This window comes from Rhincodon typus, chromosome 38 (assembly GCF_021869965.1).
Source record: "Rhincodon typus isolate 14 chromosome 38, sRhiTyp1.1, whole genome shotgun sequence".
NCBI classification, from domain to species: domain Eukaryota; kingdom Metazoa; phylum Chordata; class Chondrichthyes; order Orectolobiformes; family Rhincodontidae; genus Rhincodon; species Rhincodon typus.
This window is the reverse complement of record NC_063369.1, coordinates 18,256,867-18,276,765: the sequence shown is the minus strand read 5'-3', so window position 1 is coordinate 18,276,765 and position 19,899 is coordinate 18,256,867. Positions and strand designations below refer to the sequence as shown.

The 19,899-nt window shown below is 43.5% G+C and overlaps 1 protein-coding gene across 3 annotated transcripts in view; it reads right to left on the bottom strand.

The window, feature by feature from the left end:
- Positions 1-19,899, bottom strand: part of pnpla6 (patatin-like phospholipase domain containing 6) — a 148,087-nt gene that overhangs the window by 100,804 nt on the left and 27,384 nt on the right. For all 3 annotated transcript variants that reach the window (XM_048617875.1, XM_048617876.1, XM_048617874.1), the window contains 5 exons: positions 18,178-18,337; positions 16,310-16,390; positions 15,782-15,910; positions 13,645-13,725; positions 11,661-11,796 (listed from right to left, as the gene is read on the bottom strand). In XM_048617875.1, coding sequence (XP_048473832.1) covers positions 11,661-11,796; positions 13,645-13,725; positions 15,782-15,910; positions 16,310-16,390; positions 18,178-18,337 — 587 coding nt within the window. The remainder of the gene's footprint in view (positions 1-11,660; positions 11,797-13,644; positions 13,726-15,781; positions 15,911-16,309; positions 16,391-18,177; positions 18,338-19,899) is intronic.

Sequence of the window (19,899 nt, the reverse complement as noted above, 5' to 3'; positions counted from 1 at the left end):
GCTGCCCCTGGGACCACCTCCCTCACGGTGCGGTGCTGCCCCTGGGATCAACACAGACTGTATGCTCAAATGCCTGAAGGCTGATTCAAACCTTGACCTGCTGATTTTGGGCTGAGTCTGCTACCCATGGCTGGCATCTGACTGACTTTATCTCATACTCACTGAGGAATAAACTCAGAGCAGCTTCACAAAGACTGCATGGCCTGAGAAACAACGAGCCACTGGGTTTACATCCTCACGTTTGCTTTTTCTGCTACTTTTCATCTGTCTACGGACTGGAGAGTGATCAAGAAATGAATGTTCTTTTCCATTCTCTCACGACCCAGGAGCAGTATCACCAAATACCATCAGTTACTTCCTTAGCAGATACTGACTTACTGGCATGTACATCCAGCACACTATTGAATATCACTGGGCCGTGTGGCGTGACCAGAACTGACAGGAGCACTTATCACATGATCCAATGGGGGTTGAAAATATTCAGTTATGCAAATTTATCTGCAAAATAAATTGTGAGTTATGGATGCTTCTTGTATTTGTTTCAAGAACTGCGTGTACTATGCAACTGAGTCAGTTTGATCTACATAGCCTGGTATGAAAATCAAAAAAAAAATTCAAAGAGCCAAAGAAGGATTCTAATGCAGTCTAACAGTTAACGTGGGGAGATGATGGCCTAGAAGTTTTATCGCTGGACTGCTAATCCAGGGACAGAGGTAATGACCAGGGTTCGAATCTCATATGGCAAATGGTAGCATTTTAACTCAATAAAAATCTGGAATTAAGATTCTAATGATGATCATGAATCAATTGTTGGGAAAAACCCATCTGGTTCACTAATGTCCTTTAGGGAAGCAAACTGCCATCCTTACCTGGTCTGGCCTACACGTGACTCCAGACCCACAGCAATGTGGCTGACTCATAACTTCCCTCTGGGAATAAACGCTGGCCTAACCATCAATGAATAAATTTAAAAAAAACTATAAACCTGCAAGCAAATAGTATTTTTTATAGGATTGACAAATGTGGCAAAAATGTTTTAAACATACACAAAGCACATTCTGTTTACAACTGTATGTTACTAAGACAGAACCAGGTCATCAAACCATCGCAACAAACAACTGCACCTCCCAGTCGCGAACCATTTCAACTCCCCCTCCCATTCCTCAGACGACATGTCCATCCTGGGCCTCCTGCAGTGCCACAACGATGCCACCCGAAGGTTGCAGGAACAGCAACTCATTCATCTTGGGAACCCTGCAGCCCAATGGTATCAATGTGGATTTCACAAGTTTCAAAATCTCCCCTCCCCCCACCGCATCCCAAAACCAGTCCAGCTCGTCCCTGCCTCCCTAACCTGTTCTTCCTCCCACCTATCCCCTCCTCCCACCTCAAGCCGCACCTCCATCTCCTACCGACCAACCTCATCCCACCCCCTTGACCTGTCCGTCCTCCCTGGACTGACCTATCCCCTTCCTAACTCCCTACCTACACTCACCTTTCCTGGCCCCATCCCCGCCTCTTCGACCTGTTTGTTTCCTCTCCACCTATCCTCTCCTCTATCCCTCTTCTATCCGCCTCCCACTCTCTCCCTATTTATTTCAAAACCCCCTTCCCCTCCCCCTTTTCTGATGAAGGGTCTAGGCCCGAAACGTCAGCCTCTCTGCTCCTATGATGCTGCTTGGCCTGCTGTGTTCATCCAGCCCTGCACCTTGTTGTCTCGGATTCTCCAGCGTCTGCAGTTCCTACTATCTCTGCATCAAACCATCCAGCCCAATTTACCGTTTTATTAGATCACAGCTGATGTATAATTCAGTTCCCTTTGTTCCACCCTTTGTTCCTGATCCCCCAAACCCAAAAAATCTACTAAAATATGTCAGGAAGTTTCAAAGGCTCCTGAGCATCCACAGCATTTCGCAGGAAGAGAGCTCCAGATTGTCTCTGCCCTTTCCTGGGAGAAGAGAGTGCTTTCTGATATCATGGTTTCTTTAGAGGAATTAATCCACAGATTATGAGGTTTTGTGCCTGAACAACAGTCACTTCCCCAGACCAGGGATGCACTCCCTTGAGGCACAGGAAGTATTTAATTGGGCAGGGAGGGTGTCACATGAAGACTTTCCACCTCTGCTCTGATTAAAGTTGGGGTGGCACGGCTCATGGACAGTCATTTGCAGCCCCTGTGTTTTAATGATTTCAACTGAGGACAATTGATGGCAACTAAAGGGCTTCATGACACCGCCACTGGCACTCAACCAGTAGAAGGATGGGCAGTCATCATGTGGACAGTCCAAAAAAAAACAAACCTCGTCACGTTTCCTTGTGAATCTCCAGAGGTACACAGCGGTCCTCGATCCTGGGAATGTGTGACACTGGCCAATTGCATAGCAGACTGACATTTAACATGGTGGGCCTCAGCTCTGCAGGGGGTGGGCAAGAGCCCCCAGTGCTTCAATTACGTCCCAGAGATATTGGCGCATGGATGTCCACTCACAAGTTGTTCTCGTTGTACATGATATACATTATACGGTTTGTAGCTCTAAAAAGGACAACCACATCATGTTTTAAATTACCGTTGTTAGCCAATGGCCAGCAACCATGCCTTAGCACCAAAATATACCTTGTTCTCTCCTAGCACAGGAAGTCGAGTTTGGAGCGCGTTGATAGCTTTATTACAGTCCAACATCCCAGGCTTTCTTCCTGAGACAGGCAGAGAAATTGCCAGCAGCAGCCCAGAACTGGGATGGTAAAATCATCCAATCTGTCTGGAATTGGGGAAGATTAGGATGAAACAGCCTCCCAGCTTTGGCCCTCTCCATGGGCAGAAGGTGATGGAAGTTACAATGTGGGCAGAGAGCTGTGAACGAGTGCAAGTTCAAGGAAGGTGGGAGGCCAGCCAGAAGAGAACTGCAACTCACGTCTAGATATACACAAGGTTTGGATAGGGTTTCAGCAGGCATTGAGCTGAGGCAAGCGACAGAGATGAACGGAGGCAGAATGAACTTGGAATCTCATAACAGAGTCAAGCTGCGTGTGGACAGTCTGACTCAACATTTAGACAATGGCCAGAGAGCAGACTATGACTAAAGAATGGAGTTCGTGGTGTGGATTAAACATAATGGCTTCAGGTTTTACCCCTGCATTTATGTAGGGGAAGTCTCTGCTCACCTAGTAGCGGATGCCATACAAGCAGTGTAGCAAATCAGACTCTGATCTAAAGTCGGTCATATTTTATAATGCACCAGTGATAACACTCAAGTCCTGTTTTCTTAGCTGGTACTGAGTTAGGAATCAGAATGAGCGTTACCAAGAAGGAGGTAGGGTGCAGCCACTAAAAATGGCCCCCATGATCCATCTGCAAGTAATGGAATAGGAAAAGTGTCTTATAAAACTGTAGTGATCTCAGACGATCACTGAAAGTGGGACTGGTCTCGTTGGAGAGCAGGCTGATCGGAGATTCAATAGAGTTTTTTGAAAATCATGAGGAGTGGGCTGGATTGAAGAAATAGGAAGCTGTTCACACTCAAAGAATCAAGAACAAGAAGTCTTAGACTTAAAATGACATGCATTAGAAGCAAGGGTGAAGGGAGCAAAGAACTTTTTTTTAACATAATGAGTAGTTAGGGTCTAGAATGTCTGGAAACGTGGAGGAGGCAGCTTCAATTCAGGCATTCAGGAGTGGCATTGGATAGTTATTTGGATAGAAATGGTGTGCAGGGATACAAGGAGAGGGCAGGAGATTTGAACTAGGGAACAGAACCAGTACAGGCCAAATGGCCTCCTTCTGTATTGTAACATATGATGTTGGGATCATTTCCATTGACTGGATTCCCACTTATTGTGGAAGGTGCTGCAGTTATTTGTGTTTTGAACCAAAAGCAACATTCCAATTTGATGCACCAGTGCTTGCTGATCCACCTAGCAGTGACATTAGTCATAAACTCAGCTGTTAGGAATTGGTTTTGAAAAGGTTGAATGAATATCCTTTACATGTAAAGTAATGGGACAGCGACACCTGGAGGTCAATCACTAGCTCTGCGCCAGCCTTTAACCATTTCATACCCTGCAGCCACACAAGAAAAACCACAGATTAACCCAAACGTACTAACTCAAATAAATTGAAATGTCAATTAAATGTCACTTTATTTCAAAGCTTTCCAATTGCTACACAGGTCCTTACCACTTCACAGCCCTCAAATGCAAAACTGGCCATGAGTCAATGGGAAAACAGTAAGGAGTGTTACAGCAGAATTCATGCTAGTCTGTCACTTAATGCTTGTTAATCAAAGGATTGTGTTTTCAATCTTTAGTGTTTCAATACTTCAGAGTAATGTAGAGGTGGTGGGTGACATACCTAGGCAGTATCTCCAGCTCCTTGAATTAGAGTTCAGGATTGGAGAGGCAGGTGGAGTCACTCGAGAGAGTCAAGGGATTTGTTCCAGGAGTAGGGCACCCCACAGGCTGAGAAAGCAGAGGGTAGTAGATGGGCAGCTATCAGAAAGAGGCAGGAAGTACAAGAATCTTCAGAGTGTGAGGCCACCTTCAAACCAGAATGGGAGATTGCTCAGAGACACAATATCCTGAAGAAGGGCTGTCTCGGCTATGACACCAATTGGGAAGGAAGGGGCTGCGCAGGAGCGGGCAGCAAAAAGTACAGACACAGTTGTTACAGGAGGTTCCCGATAGCTAGGGAGACTGATGGGCAGTTCTGTAATAGCCATCATTTACTGGCTCCCTGGTGCCATGGTAAAGGATATCACTTAGAGGACTCAAAGTATTCTGCATGGCTAAGAACGTGAAGGTGAACTTCTGATACATGCTGGGATTGGAAACATTGGTAGGGCGGGTATCGAGATCCTGTGATCAGGTTTTCAGGAGCTGGGAGGAAGTTGAAGTCGCACAAGGATGGTGGTAATCTCTGGATTACCTCCAGTGCCTTGTGCCAGCAAAAGTAGCAATAGGCAGAAAGGGAAGATTAATGTTTGGAGTGAAGCACAATGTAGGAGGAAGGGTTCAGGTTCTCATGTGAATGAAGCCAGTCTGGGGACAGAAGGCCCCTACTCAAAACAGGATGGGTTGTACCTCAATGAGACTTCGACTAATGATTGTGAGCATAAAAAGTGCAAGAACTATGGATGCTGGAAATCAGAAACAAAAACAGAAGCGAAATTACGGTAAAAAAGTCATCTGTTCTGGCAGCATCTGAGAGTTCAGAAGCAGGGTCACTGGACCCAAACTGTTTTCTCTCCACAGATGCTGCCAAACGTGCTAAGTTTCTCCAGCAATTTCAGCTTTTGATCTTGTGAGCATCCTCACTTGTGTGGCTTGGGAGGGCTTAAACTAAATTGGGCAGGCACCAGAATGTATGAGGAAAGAAGAATAAGGTGTTTAAAGGAGTGAGAGAATGTTAGATAGTACTGAATAAGAAAGTACTACCAGGCCAGATAGGAACAGGCTAAGAAACATATAAGGAATCCAAAGACAGACAAATGGGTAAATGAATAAAGTGTGGTGAAAAACACAAATAACCACATGGAATATGATATAAAATCAGAAATTAGAGAAACTTGGGCAGCATCTGCATTAAGAGAAACACAGTTGACGTTTCCAGTCCAGTAGTGGCAGCTGGATGGCACTGTGGTTCAGTGGTTAGCACTGTTGCCACACAGTGCCAGGGACCCGGGTTCAATCCTATCCTCGGGCGACCGTCTGTGTGGAGTTTGCACGTTCTCCCCGTGTCTGCGTGGGTTTCCTCCGGGTGCTCCGGTTTCCTCCCACAGTCCAAAGATGTGCAGGCTAGGTGGATTGGCCATGCTAAATTGCCCATATAGTGTTCAGGGAGGTGTAGATTAGGTGGTTTATAGGGGGATGGGTCTGGGCGGGATGCTCCGAGGTTCAGTGTGGACTGGTTGGGCCAAAGGGCTTGTTTCCACACTGTAGGGATTCTATGATTCTAATTGGACTTACAAACACGCTGGTCAGGGAGGTTCTCTGTACACATTTCAGAACTACGGGCAATTTAGCATGGCCAATCCACCTAACCTACAGATCTTTAGACTGTGGGAGGAAACCGGAGCACCTGGAGGAAACCCACGCAGACACAGGGAGAACGTGCAAACTCCACACAGACGGTCGCCCGAGGGTGGAATCGAACCCGGGTCCCTGGCACTGTGAGGCAGCACTGCTAACCATGGAGCCACCAAGCCACCGTGCCACCCCAAAGGAAGGAGACATTGTTGAATCTCCTGTTGGTAAATAAGAGGGGAGAGGGGTTGTCTTAACTGGGGCAAGAGTCAATAGGGGAGCACTTGGGCAAGAGTGATCAACACAAAGTCTCGATTAAGCATGGAGTAAAGTAAGGAATAATGCAAAGAAAACTTCTAAACTGGTCAGGGCCAACTTCAGTGGTGGATCTAGAGGAAAGGGCAGGGAACCAAAGCCAGGGCTCCTTGGATGGGAAAAAAATAAAGAATACGAGAAAACAAAAAGAAAAGGACGGTGAATGATGCACATGGTGGAAATTCTACAAGACCAAACCAGGACATTAAGGTGGTGATACATATTTAAAAGGAGCAGGACAAACTTAGAATACTTATTGAAAATTTTGCATTGGTGTTAACCAAGAAAGGGATCGCTGAGAAGGTCATGGATATGGTTAAAATTGATTTGCAGGATGTACCAATAAGACCGATTGATTAGAGCAGTTATGTAGACTAATCATATGACTTGCAGCCCAAGGTGATAAAGGATGATAACAGACGGACTTGCAAAATTCTTTCAAGACTCCATGATACAAGGGAGCTGCCAGAGGATTGGAAAGTGGCAAATGTTTGGACAAAGATGCCACAGATGGTGTAACTAGTAACTATAGGTGGGTCAATTTGACATCAGATACAATTAAAATACTGCGGATGCTGAAAATCTGAAATAAAATGGAGAAAATGTGGTAGAAATGCAGCAGGTCTGGCAGCATCGGAGGAGAGACAGACTAAACGTTTCAAGTCAATATGACTTCTTCAGAACAGTCTGACATCTGTAGTGGGTAAGTTCTTAGAATCAATAATCAGTGAAAATAAGAATCAACAAGCACTAAAAGTTTGAGTTAGTTAAGGAGAACCAGCATAATTTGTGAAGGCAGACTGTGTTTGACTAATCGAACCACAGTTTTTGATGAACAGAGAAAGTTGGAGGAGGAAATGTAATGTATATTTATTTGGATTTTAATAAAGCTTTTGGCCATGTGTCATGTAAAGACTAGTTAATAAAGTCAGGGAAAGGAAGGATCAATTTCAATGATTAAAAAAAAAAGAATACAGTGATTTGATTGTAAAATGGTTAATTGTCAGATGGGAGTAGTGTGTGTTATATCCCAAGGGCCATTATGTTTTCTGATATCTGTATATACACATACTGAACTTCATATTGGAATGTAGTGTAAAATGTGAAAACTTGCTGATGTTACAAACTTGAAGCTGTGGCACAGCAAGAATGGTGCAAACTGAATGCAACCAGATGCAGATGTTCCAAGGGAAAGGGCAGGCAAGTAGCAGATGGAACGTATTGGAAATGTGAAGTCATACATTTTGGCAAGAGTGAGTGTGTGAGAGAGCACGCACCTGAGAGTGAGAGAGTGTGAGCAAGAGCACGGGGAATTGTAGACTAAATGACATAATTCTGAAGAGTATGGAGGGACAGAAGGACCTTGAAGTAACTGTGTTAATCTTTGAAGGCAACAGGACGTATTTAAAGAGTGATTAATAACCAATATAAATTGGTTCACAATTCACAAATAGGGTTTTAAGTGCAAAGGTGGGGAAGATATGCTGAACATTTGTATAGGTCTGATGACTCACAACTACAGGAACGCAGACAGCTTTTGTCATCACATTTTAGGAAGGATTTAGGATCCCTGAGAGGGTGCACAGGTGATTTACTAGAATAGTTCCAGGGATCAGGGATTTTAGCTACAAAGTTGGGTTGGAGAAGCTGGGCTTGCACTGCTGGGAGAAAAGGAGGTTTCAGGGAAGGCAAGACAGAGGTGTACCAGGTTACAATAGATTTACTTCGGGTGATACACAGGGTCTTGATTAAGCATCACATCAGAAAGATAGCATCTCAGACAGCACAGCACTCCCTCAATACTGCACTGGACATTTCTGCTAACGACATGAAGTGGGACCTAAACCTTCTGATTCACAGCAGACAGTACTGGCCACAACTGATAGAATGAAACAGAAAACAGTTTTGCCAAGAACAGTAGTGAAGCTAGGGGACTCGGGTCAGAGTTAAGTCACACTAGACTCACTGCACAGTTTTTGTCTCAAGACAAGGTAAAGCAGGGAGGGAACAAGAAGTAAGGAGAGAAGCAGGTCAGTGGGCTCCATGCCTTCATAAACGAAAAAGGAGGTGACCAAGGATGGATTGCGAGACCGTGTGGGGCTAAGTTGGAAGCCAAATCTCACAAAGAGCTTCCATCCTAACTTAACTGTAAGCAATGACATGGTGGTGGGGAGGGGGGGAAGCTAACACAAAATTGTAGAGTTGTTACAGCAGTGAAACAGGTCATTTGTGGTGTCTTTCACTGGTGTTCCATGGGAGTGATTTACCTAAGGCTTTTCTTCTCAAGTCTCTCTGTACCTCTGCATATTACTTATTTTTTGAACATAATCCAATTCCCTCTTGAATACCTTCATTGAACCTGCCCCCACCAGTCACACTCAGCCAATGCATTCCAGATCTGAATCATTTAATGCATGAAAATGTTCCTCAGTCTCTGATGCTTCTTTTGCCAATTACCTTAAATCCATGCCATCTGTTTTTCTATCCTCCCACCAATGGAAACAACTTGATCAAGTCTCCTCTCAAACTGCTCATCTCGAATGAACAGTCCCAGCTTCTCCAATCTATCCATATAACTAACGCTCTTCATCTCCTAAACTGTTCTTGGGAATCTTGCTGCACTCTTTTTCTTATGCCTTCACATTATTTCTAAAGTGCGATACCCAGAACTGAGCACATTCCTTCAGCTAAGACTGAACCAGTGCTCTACGCTGTTGTATTAGGTAGTTACAGTTGGAGATGTTACAGCATGGAAGAAAGGCTTTTCAGCCAGTGTGTCCATGCTGGTTATCAAGCAAGCATCATTCTAATCCTACTTCCCAGCACTTGGCCCATAGCCTTGTATGCTATAGTACTTCAAGTGCTCATCTAAATACTTAAATGTCTTAAAAGTTACTGTCTCTATCACCCTTTCAGGCAGCAAGTTCCAGATGCCCACCACTCTCTGATAAAAAAACATTTTCCTCAAATCCTCTCCAAATCTCCTGTTCCTTACCTTAAATTTATGCCCTCTGGTTACTGGCTCCTCTAGTAAGTCTCAATGCTTTTCCCTTTGTTACCCTTCCTATGTCCCTCAACTTATAGACCCCCAATCACGTACCCCCTCAGCTTACCTAGCCACACTTCAAAGCTGAATCAGTCCAGGTAACATCCTGGTGAATCTCCTCTACACCCCTCCAGTGCAATCATATCCTTCCTATGGCGTGGTGGCCTGAACTGCACACGGTGCTCCAGCCGTGATCTAACTAATGCTGTCTTCAGCCCCAGCATAATCTCCTTGCTCTTGTATGCAATGTCCCAACTTAAAGGCAAGTATATTCCTTCTTAACCACTTTATCCTCCTGTCCTGCAGCCTTCAAGGAACTGTGGACATGCACATCAAACTCCCTCTGATCTTCTGAACTTCCTATGGTCATACCATTCATCAAGTATTCTCTTGCTTTGTGAGACGTCCCAAAATGTAACACTGCATACTTTTCAGGATTAAATTCCATTTGCCATGGTTCAGCCCATCTGACCAGCTGGTCTATATCATTCTGTAGTTGAAAGTTTTTCACCTTGCAATTTACAACACTTCCAATTTGCATGTCATCTGCAAACTTGCCGATGATACCTCCTGCATTCATCTCCAGATCATTAACATCATTAAATTAGTGTCATAAGAACCATGGAAGAATTGGACGCAATCCACAAATTAATCTGTCAAATGAAACGGTCTGTCGCCTGAAAAGTGTACTGAAGACAGTTTCATTAAAAAGGTGTAGCTCACTTGAGCAGGAATACATAGTTATTTTCTGACTTATTACTCAGCCATAAGTCTATTGCAACTGAAAATCTGGAAAGCACATAAATGCAGTAATTACAGCCAAGATGTGTCTAGCATCAAACAACGCGGGGTTACAATACTCCTTCTAAGCTCCAAGCAACCAGACTAACTGCGCAGTAATAGAAGGCTATTCAGATAAATAGAAAGGAAATACTATAAATGGAACTGTTGATGCAAAGTCTGCTTAGCATTGTGAATGTCACAATAGTTAGGCAAATGAGAATGCTAATCCCCTTCGTTTAACAATACTGCTTTATACTGCAGCTGTAATGTTTACTAACCAACTAGTGGGAAAAATACAGTCTTCTTAAATATATGCCTCTGAAGTGCTGGGGCCTCAACTATTTACAGTCACAACTAATGGCATGGAAAAATGGGTCGAGTGCACTTTAGCCAGACTTGCTGACGATACGAAGATAGGTGGGAAAGCATGTTGTGATGTGGACACGGATGGTTATAGGTAGGTTAAGTGAGTGGGTAAAAATGGAGTATGACATGGAGAAACATGCAGCTGCCTACTTGGCTGATAAGACTACAAAAGCAAATTCACTAAAAAGAGGAAGATCTACAATATGGGGAAGCTGTGCATAACCATGAACAAACCAAAATTAGTATGTGGGCACAGCATGTATTAGAAAGGCAAATGGAATGTTGGCCTTCATTGCAAGGAAGATGGGAGCATTAAAAGTAGAAAAAGGACTCTGACTCAGTGGTTCAAGTAGGCAGCTTGCCATCACCTTCTCAAGGGCAACCAGGGACAGGCAATAAACGCTGATCCAGCAATGACACCCTCATCCTATAACAGAATAAAGAAAAGGTCTTGCCACAACTGTGCTCTATGTTGTTTCAACGGTTAGCACACAGCGTAAACCCAATCAGAGGGATTCAAATATAGAGTTCTGGGAAAGATAAGCACAAGTTTAGGGAAATCATAACACATTTAAGAATTTAACATCTTATGCTCGACACAGTTTCTTGGAATGACTGAACAAACGTGGGAAGGTCTTATTTATTCTTTCAAGGGGTGTGGGCGTCACTGCAAAGACCAAAATTTGTTATCCATCCATTGAGGTTGGTGTCACGCTCGGCCATTTCAGACAGCGGTAAAGAGTTCAGCACGTGGATTCATATGTCGGCTAAACGGCTTAAGGATGGCAGATTTCCTTTCCTAGAAGGCATTCATTAAGCAGATAGGTTCTGACAACAATTGTTGATAGTTTTCCAGTCACCATAACTGACACTAACTTTGAATTCCAGAGTTTTCTTTTTAAGAAACTAAATGAATTTAAATTCCACCAACTGTTGTGGTGGAGCTTGAATCCATGACCACAGAGTGTTAGCCATGGTTTCTGGATGAATTTAACAATGCCATAACCATGACACCACCAATTCCCCAACGTTGACAAAATTAAGTGATTCAAACAGACTGCCTACATGATAGTATCATATTTACATCAATAATCGCAACAATATGGTGCCTTGAACCAACGTCCACCCCCACCTGGGTCAAGAATCAACTTCCCAGCAGTATCCTTCTGATCTTCAGCTACTGGCACACTGGTGAAACGGCGGTATCGCACAGGGCTTGTCCGTGTGGTGCAGCTCGCTTGCGGAATCAGGCGTGATGGCTGGTTCTCCTAACATTGAATAAAGGACATGCTCGCTGTCAATCAGAGTTAGTGTCACCAATCCTTTCACACATACAGGCTGTTTGTAGGCCTGTCACCAAGTTATTAAATTAGACCTGCCAAGTCACACCCTTAAGTGATCATGCTCCAAACAAAAGGCTGCCTGGGTTCGGACTTGCAATCACTGACTGCCCATGCTGTTCACTTTCCCACACAGGAACCTACTAATCTCTGCTCTCCAGATGAAGCCCAGTAAGAAGCCAATGCTTCCACAGAGTGCAGACATATCCTGGGTCACTGATGCTTATTGCTGAATGGGCTGTCAGAGTAGTCACATTCCAGCATCTTATCGGTCATTACCTCATCAGCAATTTGGTAGATTGTTGTTGTGCTAGTTATCAAGTTCTTGAAATGCGAGGTGGTATAGGATTATTTACTTTGTTAACATGGATGCTAAACAAAAGCATATCTCGAGGTCAAGACCTGTACTTAACTACTCAACATTGTGGAATCTGAACGTGCCAGGCCACTTTCTGTGTATCAATTACAATTCACTTCTGAACAAAATGACTTTATGTAAACCCTCCTGGATGATCAGAGTGCTCATGAACATTTAAAAAAGGATGCCCAGAAGCAGGTGGACATATTCACACCCAGTGACATTAACTCCATTTAAACAGCAGTTTCTTACTGCCAGTTCCTTCAGGGTTCAGACAGTTCTCCAGACAAGAATAGATATTTTTCTCATCAATCTGTTTAGATGTGAGATTCCACAACTCTGGAGCAGGTGGGACTTGAATCCAGGCCTCCTAGCTCAAAGGCAGGGATACAAAATTGATGGCTGAGTGGGAAGCAGTTCATGGGGAAAGGGAAACTCCAATTGACTTACTTTTCACTGAGGATAGACTGGTGACTGCTTCCACCCACCAGAATCACTCCCAGACAAGACAACCTCCAACCATCAGCCCCCAGAATACCCTACTCCTCACCCCTAAACTCCTTCCCTTGCAAATCAGTCATTCGACATCTTCAGGGGCACTCCTTCAGAATTTTGTATTTACTGCGGGCCAGAACAGAGCTTTCATTCGGGAGCTCATCAAAAGGAACACAGATGATGGAAAAATCAGCTCTCCCTGTCTAAATGCAGAATTTTAACATTCTATTGTGTAACGTTGGCAAATGTAACTGCTACTGCTTCACGATAACAACTTCCGCCCTGCTGTCATGGCCAGCAGTCTTCAGTCCACAAGGGGTCACACTCTGTTCTCACATGTTTGATACTTCAGTTTTAATTGAAGGTTAATGCCAGACCCTGTGCACAGAGTGGTCCAGAATGGCCAAGTTACATGCTGTGCAATTTTGACACATTTGGAAATAAATCCACTTTGCCATGTAAACGAAGATTGCATATCCAATGCAACTTTGCAGTGGAACTCTGTAGGAGTTATGCTGCAATCACACTTTGGAGCTGACAGAACAGACAGCACTCCACTTACTCCTGCCCCACACACTCCCCCATCCCCCAACCTCAGGCTCCACATCAAGCAGGCCAGCAGCATGACTGGAAGCTGACACTCTATGCTCATTATGCTGCATTGTTCAACTGCCCTTTGGATTGTGCGATCAGGCGAAACTTGCCCTCACTTAACAACCAAGAGAAAGGAAGCCACAAGATTTCCTTACACCAGTTGAGTTTCCCATGGGGAGGGGCACCCTGGCTTCTAATGTAAAAGTGCAGAGAATCACAGAAGGCCCGGTATTCCAGCAAGGTCACGATAGGAGATTAAGAGAACTCCTAGAGAAACTGCAGACAAACAACCACAGGTTCTCAAACAGAGAGAGTGATAAAACAGTAACCTGAATGAAGAGTTCATTCGTCAGGCCTAGGTAGTTATGCAGAGCCACGAATGTCACTCTCTGTAGCCGCACCATGATAATCTGGTAAAGATACAAAAATAATTCAGCAGTATCTGGGTGCATTTGGTTTGATTAACACTTTGTCTTGATAAAAGCATAGACACAGATCAAAGACACACTATGCGTTCTACGGACTTTTTTGACTTCACTTGCCTTCTTACTTCCTTATGTTAAGGAAAGTCAATATTTCAGTAGCACGCGTATTGGCCCACAGCTATTCCATATAGGCTCTGCGGGAATAGCACTGCATTTAGGCAAGAAACAATGCAACTGTATAGGAATCATTAAAAGGGACTCTTCTAATCTGCTTGAGAAACTTCAATTCAACATATTTATCAGATAAATTAGACAGGCAGTGACGAAACTACCATATTGGTCAATGAATATGAAATAGCTAATTTCAACACAGTAAATCTAATCATCTTTCCTATCAAAATGGTCTTATACCCTCAAAGTCTAGTAAATGGGATGAAGGCATTTAGTTCTTCAAGCCTGATCCAATATTTAGCGAGATAATGGATTATCTGCAATCTAACTCCATTTATCAACCAATGCCCCACATCCTTTAGGATAACCAAAATCTGATGAATAACAATTGATCTTTCACCAATTGCTGATGCAGAAGAATTCCAAGCTTTTACTACTGTCACACAATTTCAAACTTCACTCCTGAAAGGCCACCCGCTTTAGTCTGAGCCACATCAGTAAACATGGATTTCTTTCCATTCTACTCATCTGTTCCCCTTATTAGCTTCAATACTTTGATTGAAGTCCAAGGGAACACAATCCTAGTTTGTTTATTTCCCTCATGGCTCAATACTTGGTGTCCAGGCTATCAATCTGGCAAACTTAGCCTGCACTCCCTCTAAGGTCATCTAACCTTAAGTGAGACTCTTAGTACTCCAGGTACAGCCTGATCAGGGCACTGTAAGATCTGACGCATGACTTCTACAGCCTTACTGTTAATGCTCTAGATAAAGGTGACGTGGTGGTTCGGTGGTTAGCCTCACAGCGCCAGGGACTTGGATTCAATTCCACTCTCACGCAACTGTTTGTGTGGAGTTTGCATATGTCTGCATGAGTTTCCTCCCACAGTCCAAAGACTTACATGTTAGGTGGATCGGCCATGTTAAATTGCCCATAGTGCATAGGGATGCGCAGCCTAGGTGATTAGGCCATGGGAAATGCAGGGTTACAGGTACAGGGTAGGGGGGAAATGGGTCTGGGTAGGATGCTCTTCGGAGCATTGGTGTGGGTTCGATGGGCCGAATGGCCTGCTTCCACACTGTAGGGATTCTATAATTCTATGATACAAGACTAAGCATTTTACTGATCTTGATTTATTTCTGCACCTGTTCACAACATTTTAATTATTCTACATACCTCTGCTGTTTCTAGTTTTTCACCATTTAGAAAATGTTCTGCTCTATCCCTTTTATTTCCAAAGTAGCTGACTGCATATTTGCTCAGTCTCTTTATCTATCCAGGTCTCCATGTAATTTTATGCTTCTATCTATACTGCTTACCAACATTGCCTGTCTTTGTGTCATCAGCAAATTTAGATATGCGGCTTTCCATCCCATCATCCAAGTTGCTAGTAAATTTTGTGAATAGTACAGACCCAAAATAAATCCTACCTGGATTGCCAGTTCCATTGCAACCCTCATTGTTACTACTTTCCTACCCCCACCTGCCTTCCAAAGCTTTGACCATCATCTTGCATTCTCTCAATTCCGAGCAACACACCTGATAGTTTACCAGATTGAATCCTCTACTCAAACAGAATTTGTAGAAAACACAACTCAATATACATATGACTTGGATTCAGGGAAACAGTTTTGTTTTCCTGGCTTCACAACAATATTATTGCCAAGTCCATACCCTGTTAAGTTCAGGATTGATTAATGAATATACGCCTGAATTCTAGAAGAGTATGAAACATAAACTCTCTACTCTAAAACAACAGGCCTCAGCATTGCCTATAGACATTAATCATGTTCAGTGAGGGCATGTGGTTTTATTGTTTGTGCATTTTTGCAGAAAAGGAATAAATCCTTTGTTCAGCCAAAGCGCTCACCTGTACTACTCTGACCAGGCTTTCAGGATACTTCTCAAAAATTGTCTGAAATGCCTCCACTGGTAAACAAAGCACAGTTGATTCTTCAGCAGCTCGAGCAGACACAGTCTTGTATGGTCGTTGGTGACCCTGGTATAATTCAAAAGCACCCAGAATTATTTCCATCCCTCACCCAATAACGCAAGGCTCTCCCACAGACAATGTCTGTAACTATTTCTGCTCAAACTGCAAACCTGAGTGTGGATCACAAAAGTTAATAGAACAAAGCCAGACATTGAGCAATATGTGAACTACTGGAGATCAGAGCTATCAGCCACAATTATTTGAATGTCAGTTAACTATTAATGGATGTCAGTAGATGCCCCAGGTTTGCAAAGTTGAAGGTCTTGAGACAATGATATTTACAAGCACTGCACAGTGGGAGTGCATGAGTCTGCGAGCATGTGCGTGCATGTGGGGATGGGGGTGGGTGCAGGGAGTTGGGGGAGATTTTCCAACCTGAAAATATGTTGGAACGAACTCACTTACCGTAATAACATCAAGAATGCTAAGTAAACTGTGCACGCTATCACCAGGGAAAATCTCCTTCACAACACATTCCTTCCCATCCTGCAGAAAAATACAAACAACAAAAATATCTGCATGACTCTGGCAATGCAAAAGTTCTGGAGGTTGAGAATCCTGATCCACAGTCACATCCCACGTGATAATAAACCTTTACAAGCACAGCTTCGATATTGTATCCTTGCCCCCAAAGTCATAAGAAAAATAAAATTTAACAACAATGCTAGAATGTATCTCCTGCAAAACAACACCTTTCTTCACATTTGAAGGCTAACTTGTGCAGAAAGACAGGCCTCTGGAATAAGAAAATGCTTCTGCAGGTTCTGTATTGCAACTGAGACTATCTTATAAGGAAAACATCCCCCTGTATTTTCTGAAGAAGGGTCCAGACCTGAAACGTCAGCTTTCCTGCACCTCTGATACTGCCTGGCCTGCTGTGTTCATCCAGCTCCACACCTTGTTACCCCTGTTATACAAGTTCATTACAAATGTCTCAGGGAGGTAGACAGAAGCCATTAGAATTAGAGATTGTCCTAGTACAGAAATGGGATATTTATTCAAGACTTCACCAGTAAAACATATTTTATACTGAGGAGACAATGGTGTTCTGGCAGTGCAACAGGCTATCAACCCACAGGCCCAGGTTAATGGTCTGGTTATATGGTTCAAGTCATGCCAGCTGCTGGAACTTAAAACTCCATTAATAATCTTGCATTATAAAGCTATTATATGGTGACCATCAACAGTTGTTAAGAGGCTCAAATCTGCTGCTCTGACTCAGTCTGGCCTAGATGAGACACCAGACCCAGAGTAATGTGGTTGATTCTCAATGCCCTCTGAAGTAGCTGTAGCAAGCCACTCAGTTCAAGGCAACTTAAGGATGGACAATGAATGCTGGCCATCCCATGAAAACATGAAAAACTCTCCACTTTTCCAATCTCTAATAAGAAAACCTGCTGTTGTCCTGTGCATGAACTTTTCACATGCCACTTCAACACACTCTCTTTTCACTGTTTTAATGGCCTGCTTCATCCACTTTGGCAATTAGTTCCTGGTGTTCTGCATATACACCTAGATTTAACACCCCTGCCCCTACTCATTCATTCTCAGCCCTGCTCATAGGACAAAATAGGACAGGACACAGTAAGAAGCAGAGTTCTGAACAAGTTGTTGGCTCAGGGGTTCCTCTACTTTCTCCACCTTGGAGGCATACTTGCTTTTGAAGGAGTTTGCATGGTTTTTGACATGGCTACAACAGCAGCATTGAACATTGTACTTAGCACTTTCTGTTGAACTGACAGAGTAATCTGCTCGAATCTCTATGCAGAACATGAGGCAAAGATTTATTTTTTAAAATCAAGGTGAAGCTTACAGCCACAATTAGAGGAAAAGAACAGGAAACAAAAATGATATTCCATGACAAGTATGACTCAACCTGGAACAATGGTTTCCTATAAGTTGGGATGCTGTTCGGAGGGTCAGTGTGGACTCAACGGGCTGAATGCTTCTACATTAGGGATTCTATGATGATTCTGTGAAAAGGTGAGATTCCCTGAGCAAGAATTAAGATCCCTGGAGCGGATGCTGGAGTCAGCAGAGCCTCTCACTGCCTCTAAAACAGAGGAGAAGCTAGGAAACTATATATCCCATAAATCTGTTGAAAGCTGGGTGATCAATGCTATCCAATACAATGCAGCAAGTCATGGAGAATTATTTGCATTGATTGAGTGAGCTCCTTTAAAATTGACTACACTAAAAATCAGTTGAACTAATACTTGGGAGAAAATAGTAATCTACCACTTATTGTGTGTCTTTTTCCAGGCCAAACTTACAGTTCCCATCAGGCTGAGCTCCAGCTTGCCATCCTGTACCACATAGATGCTGTTGTCTGCCTGGCCCAGTCGGAAGACGTACTCCCCCTGCTGGAACTGCTGGAAGACCATGTGTTTACACAGCTCCAGAAACAGAGGCTTCTCAAAATGGCCCAGAACTCTACAGGAGGCAAGAAATATCAACATTAGATCGTGACCCTATCGCATCCTGTATTTTCACAGTTATTAGATTTTCAGGGTTTCACTGAATAAGTGCAATCTGAATGATTAACATCCTGCCCAATCAATAAAAAGGTACAGAGATAGTAGGAACTGCAGATGCTGGAGAATCTGAGATAACAAGGTGTAGAGCTGGATGAACACAGCAGGCCAAGCAGCATCAGAGGAGCAGGAAGGCTGGCGTTTCGGGCCTAGACCCTTCTTCAGAAAAATTAGTGAACCTGCACTGGCATCTGGCTAGGCAGTGAACTTTCACAGATGACTGCCTCTACTGTTAGGTTCAAGTATATCTAGACATCCCAGTTCAGCCTAAGAAAAATAAACAAACGGCAAAATTCACAGCTGACCTTGAAGAAACCCATTGTCGGGAGTTCTTCACAACAGGGAATCAATTAAGTGGTTTATTAATTCTAATCATACTCCGCTTGTTTGTAAATTTATAATAGTGAGCAGGGTTTTTTCCAACGTTTATTGAGATCTGTATCTAGATTAAACTGCTTTTTAAATATAAAATATAGGTATTAAGTTATCCTACAGCAGTGCTTTTTGGAGCAGTAAGACTGTGCTGTTTTCTGGGTCTGTAAATTGTTAGGGTGCAAAGATGGCTTTCAGTACAGTGATGTGCTCGAATTGGATGTGGGAGATTATGGACAATTTCCATGCTATTGATGATTATGTCTGCAGAAAGTATGTTTGGTTGCAAATCCTATCAGATTGCATGGATGGGTTGGAGCAGCAGTTAGAGGTAAAGAGGAATTTACAGGAGCTAGGGGGTGTGATGGTTGGCAGTTTCAGGAAGGTAGAAAAACTGCAGACACAGTCAGGTAGATGGGTTACCTCTGGGAAAGGTAAGAGGGGTAGGCAGGTAGTGCAGACCTTTCCTGTGGCTATCCCCATCTCAAACATGTATGCTGTTTTGGAAAATGTAGGGGATGATGGACTCTCAGGTGAATGTAGCACTGACAGCCAAGTTTCTGAGACTGGCTCTACTGTAACAAGGGGTATGTTGGTTTCCAAGAGATCGACTGTGGTAAGGGACTCTCTAGTCACAGGTACAGGCAGACAGCAATAAGATATCAGAATGGTGAGTTGCCTCCCTGGTGCCAGGATTAAGGATATCTCAGAGAGAGTGCAGAATATTCTCAAAAGGGGGAGGAACCAGAAGCAGGTTGTTATATATGTTGGAACCATCAACATAGCAAGAGAAAAGGATGAGATTCTGAGGACAGAATATAGAAAATTGGGCAGGAATTTAAAAAGTAGGTCCTCGAGGATAGTAATATCTGGATTACTTCTATTATCACAAGCTAGTGAGGTTACGAATAGGAGGATAGAGCAGATGAACGCTTGGCTGAGGAGCTGGTGCAGGGGAGAACGATACACATTTTTGCATCATTGAAATCTCTTCTGAGGTACAAGTGACCTGTATAAGGACGGGCAGCACTTGATTTCAGGCTCACCAGTCTGTATTAAGGTGTACAGCTGGAAGAACACAGCAGGCCA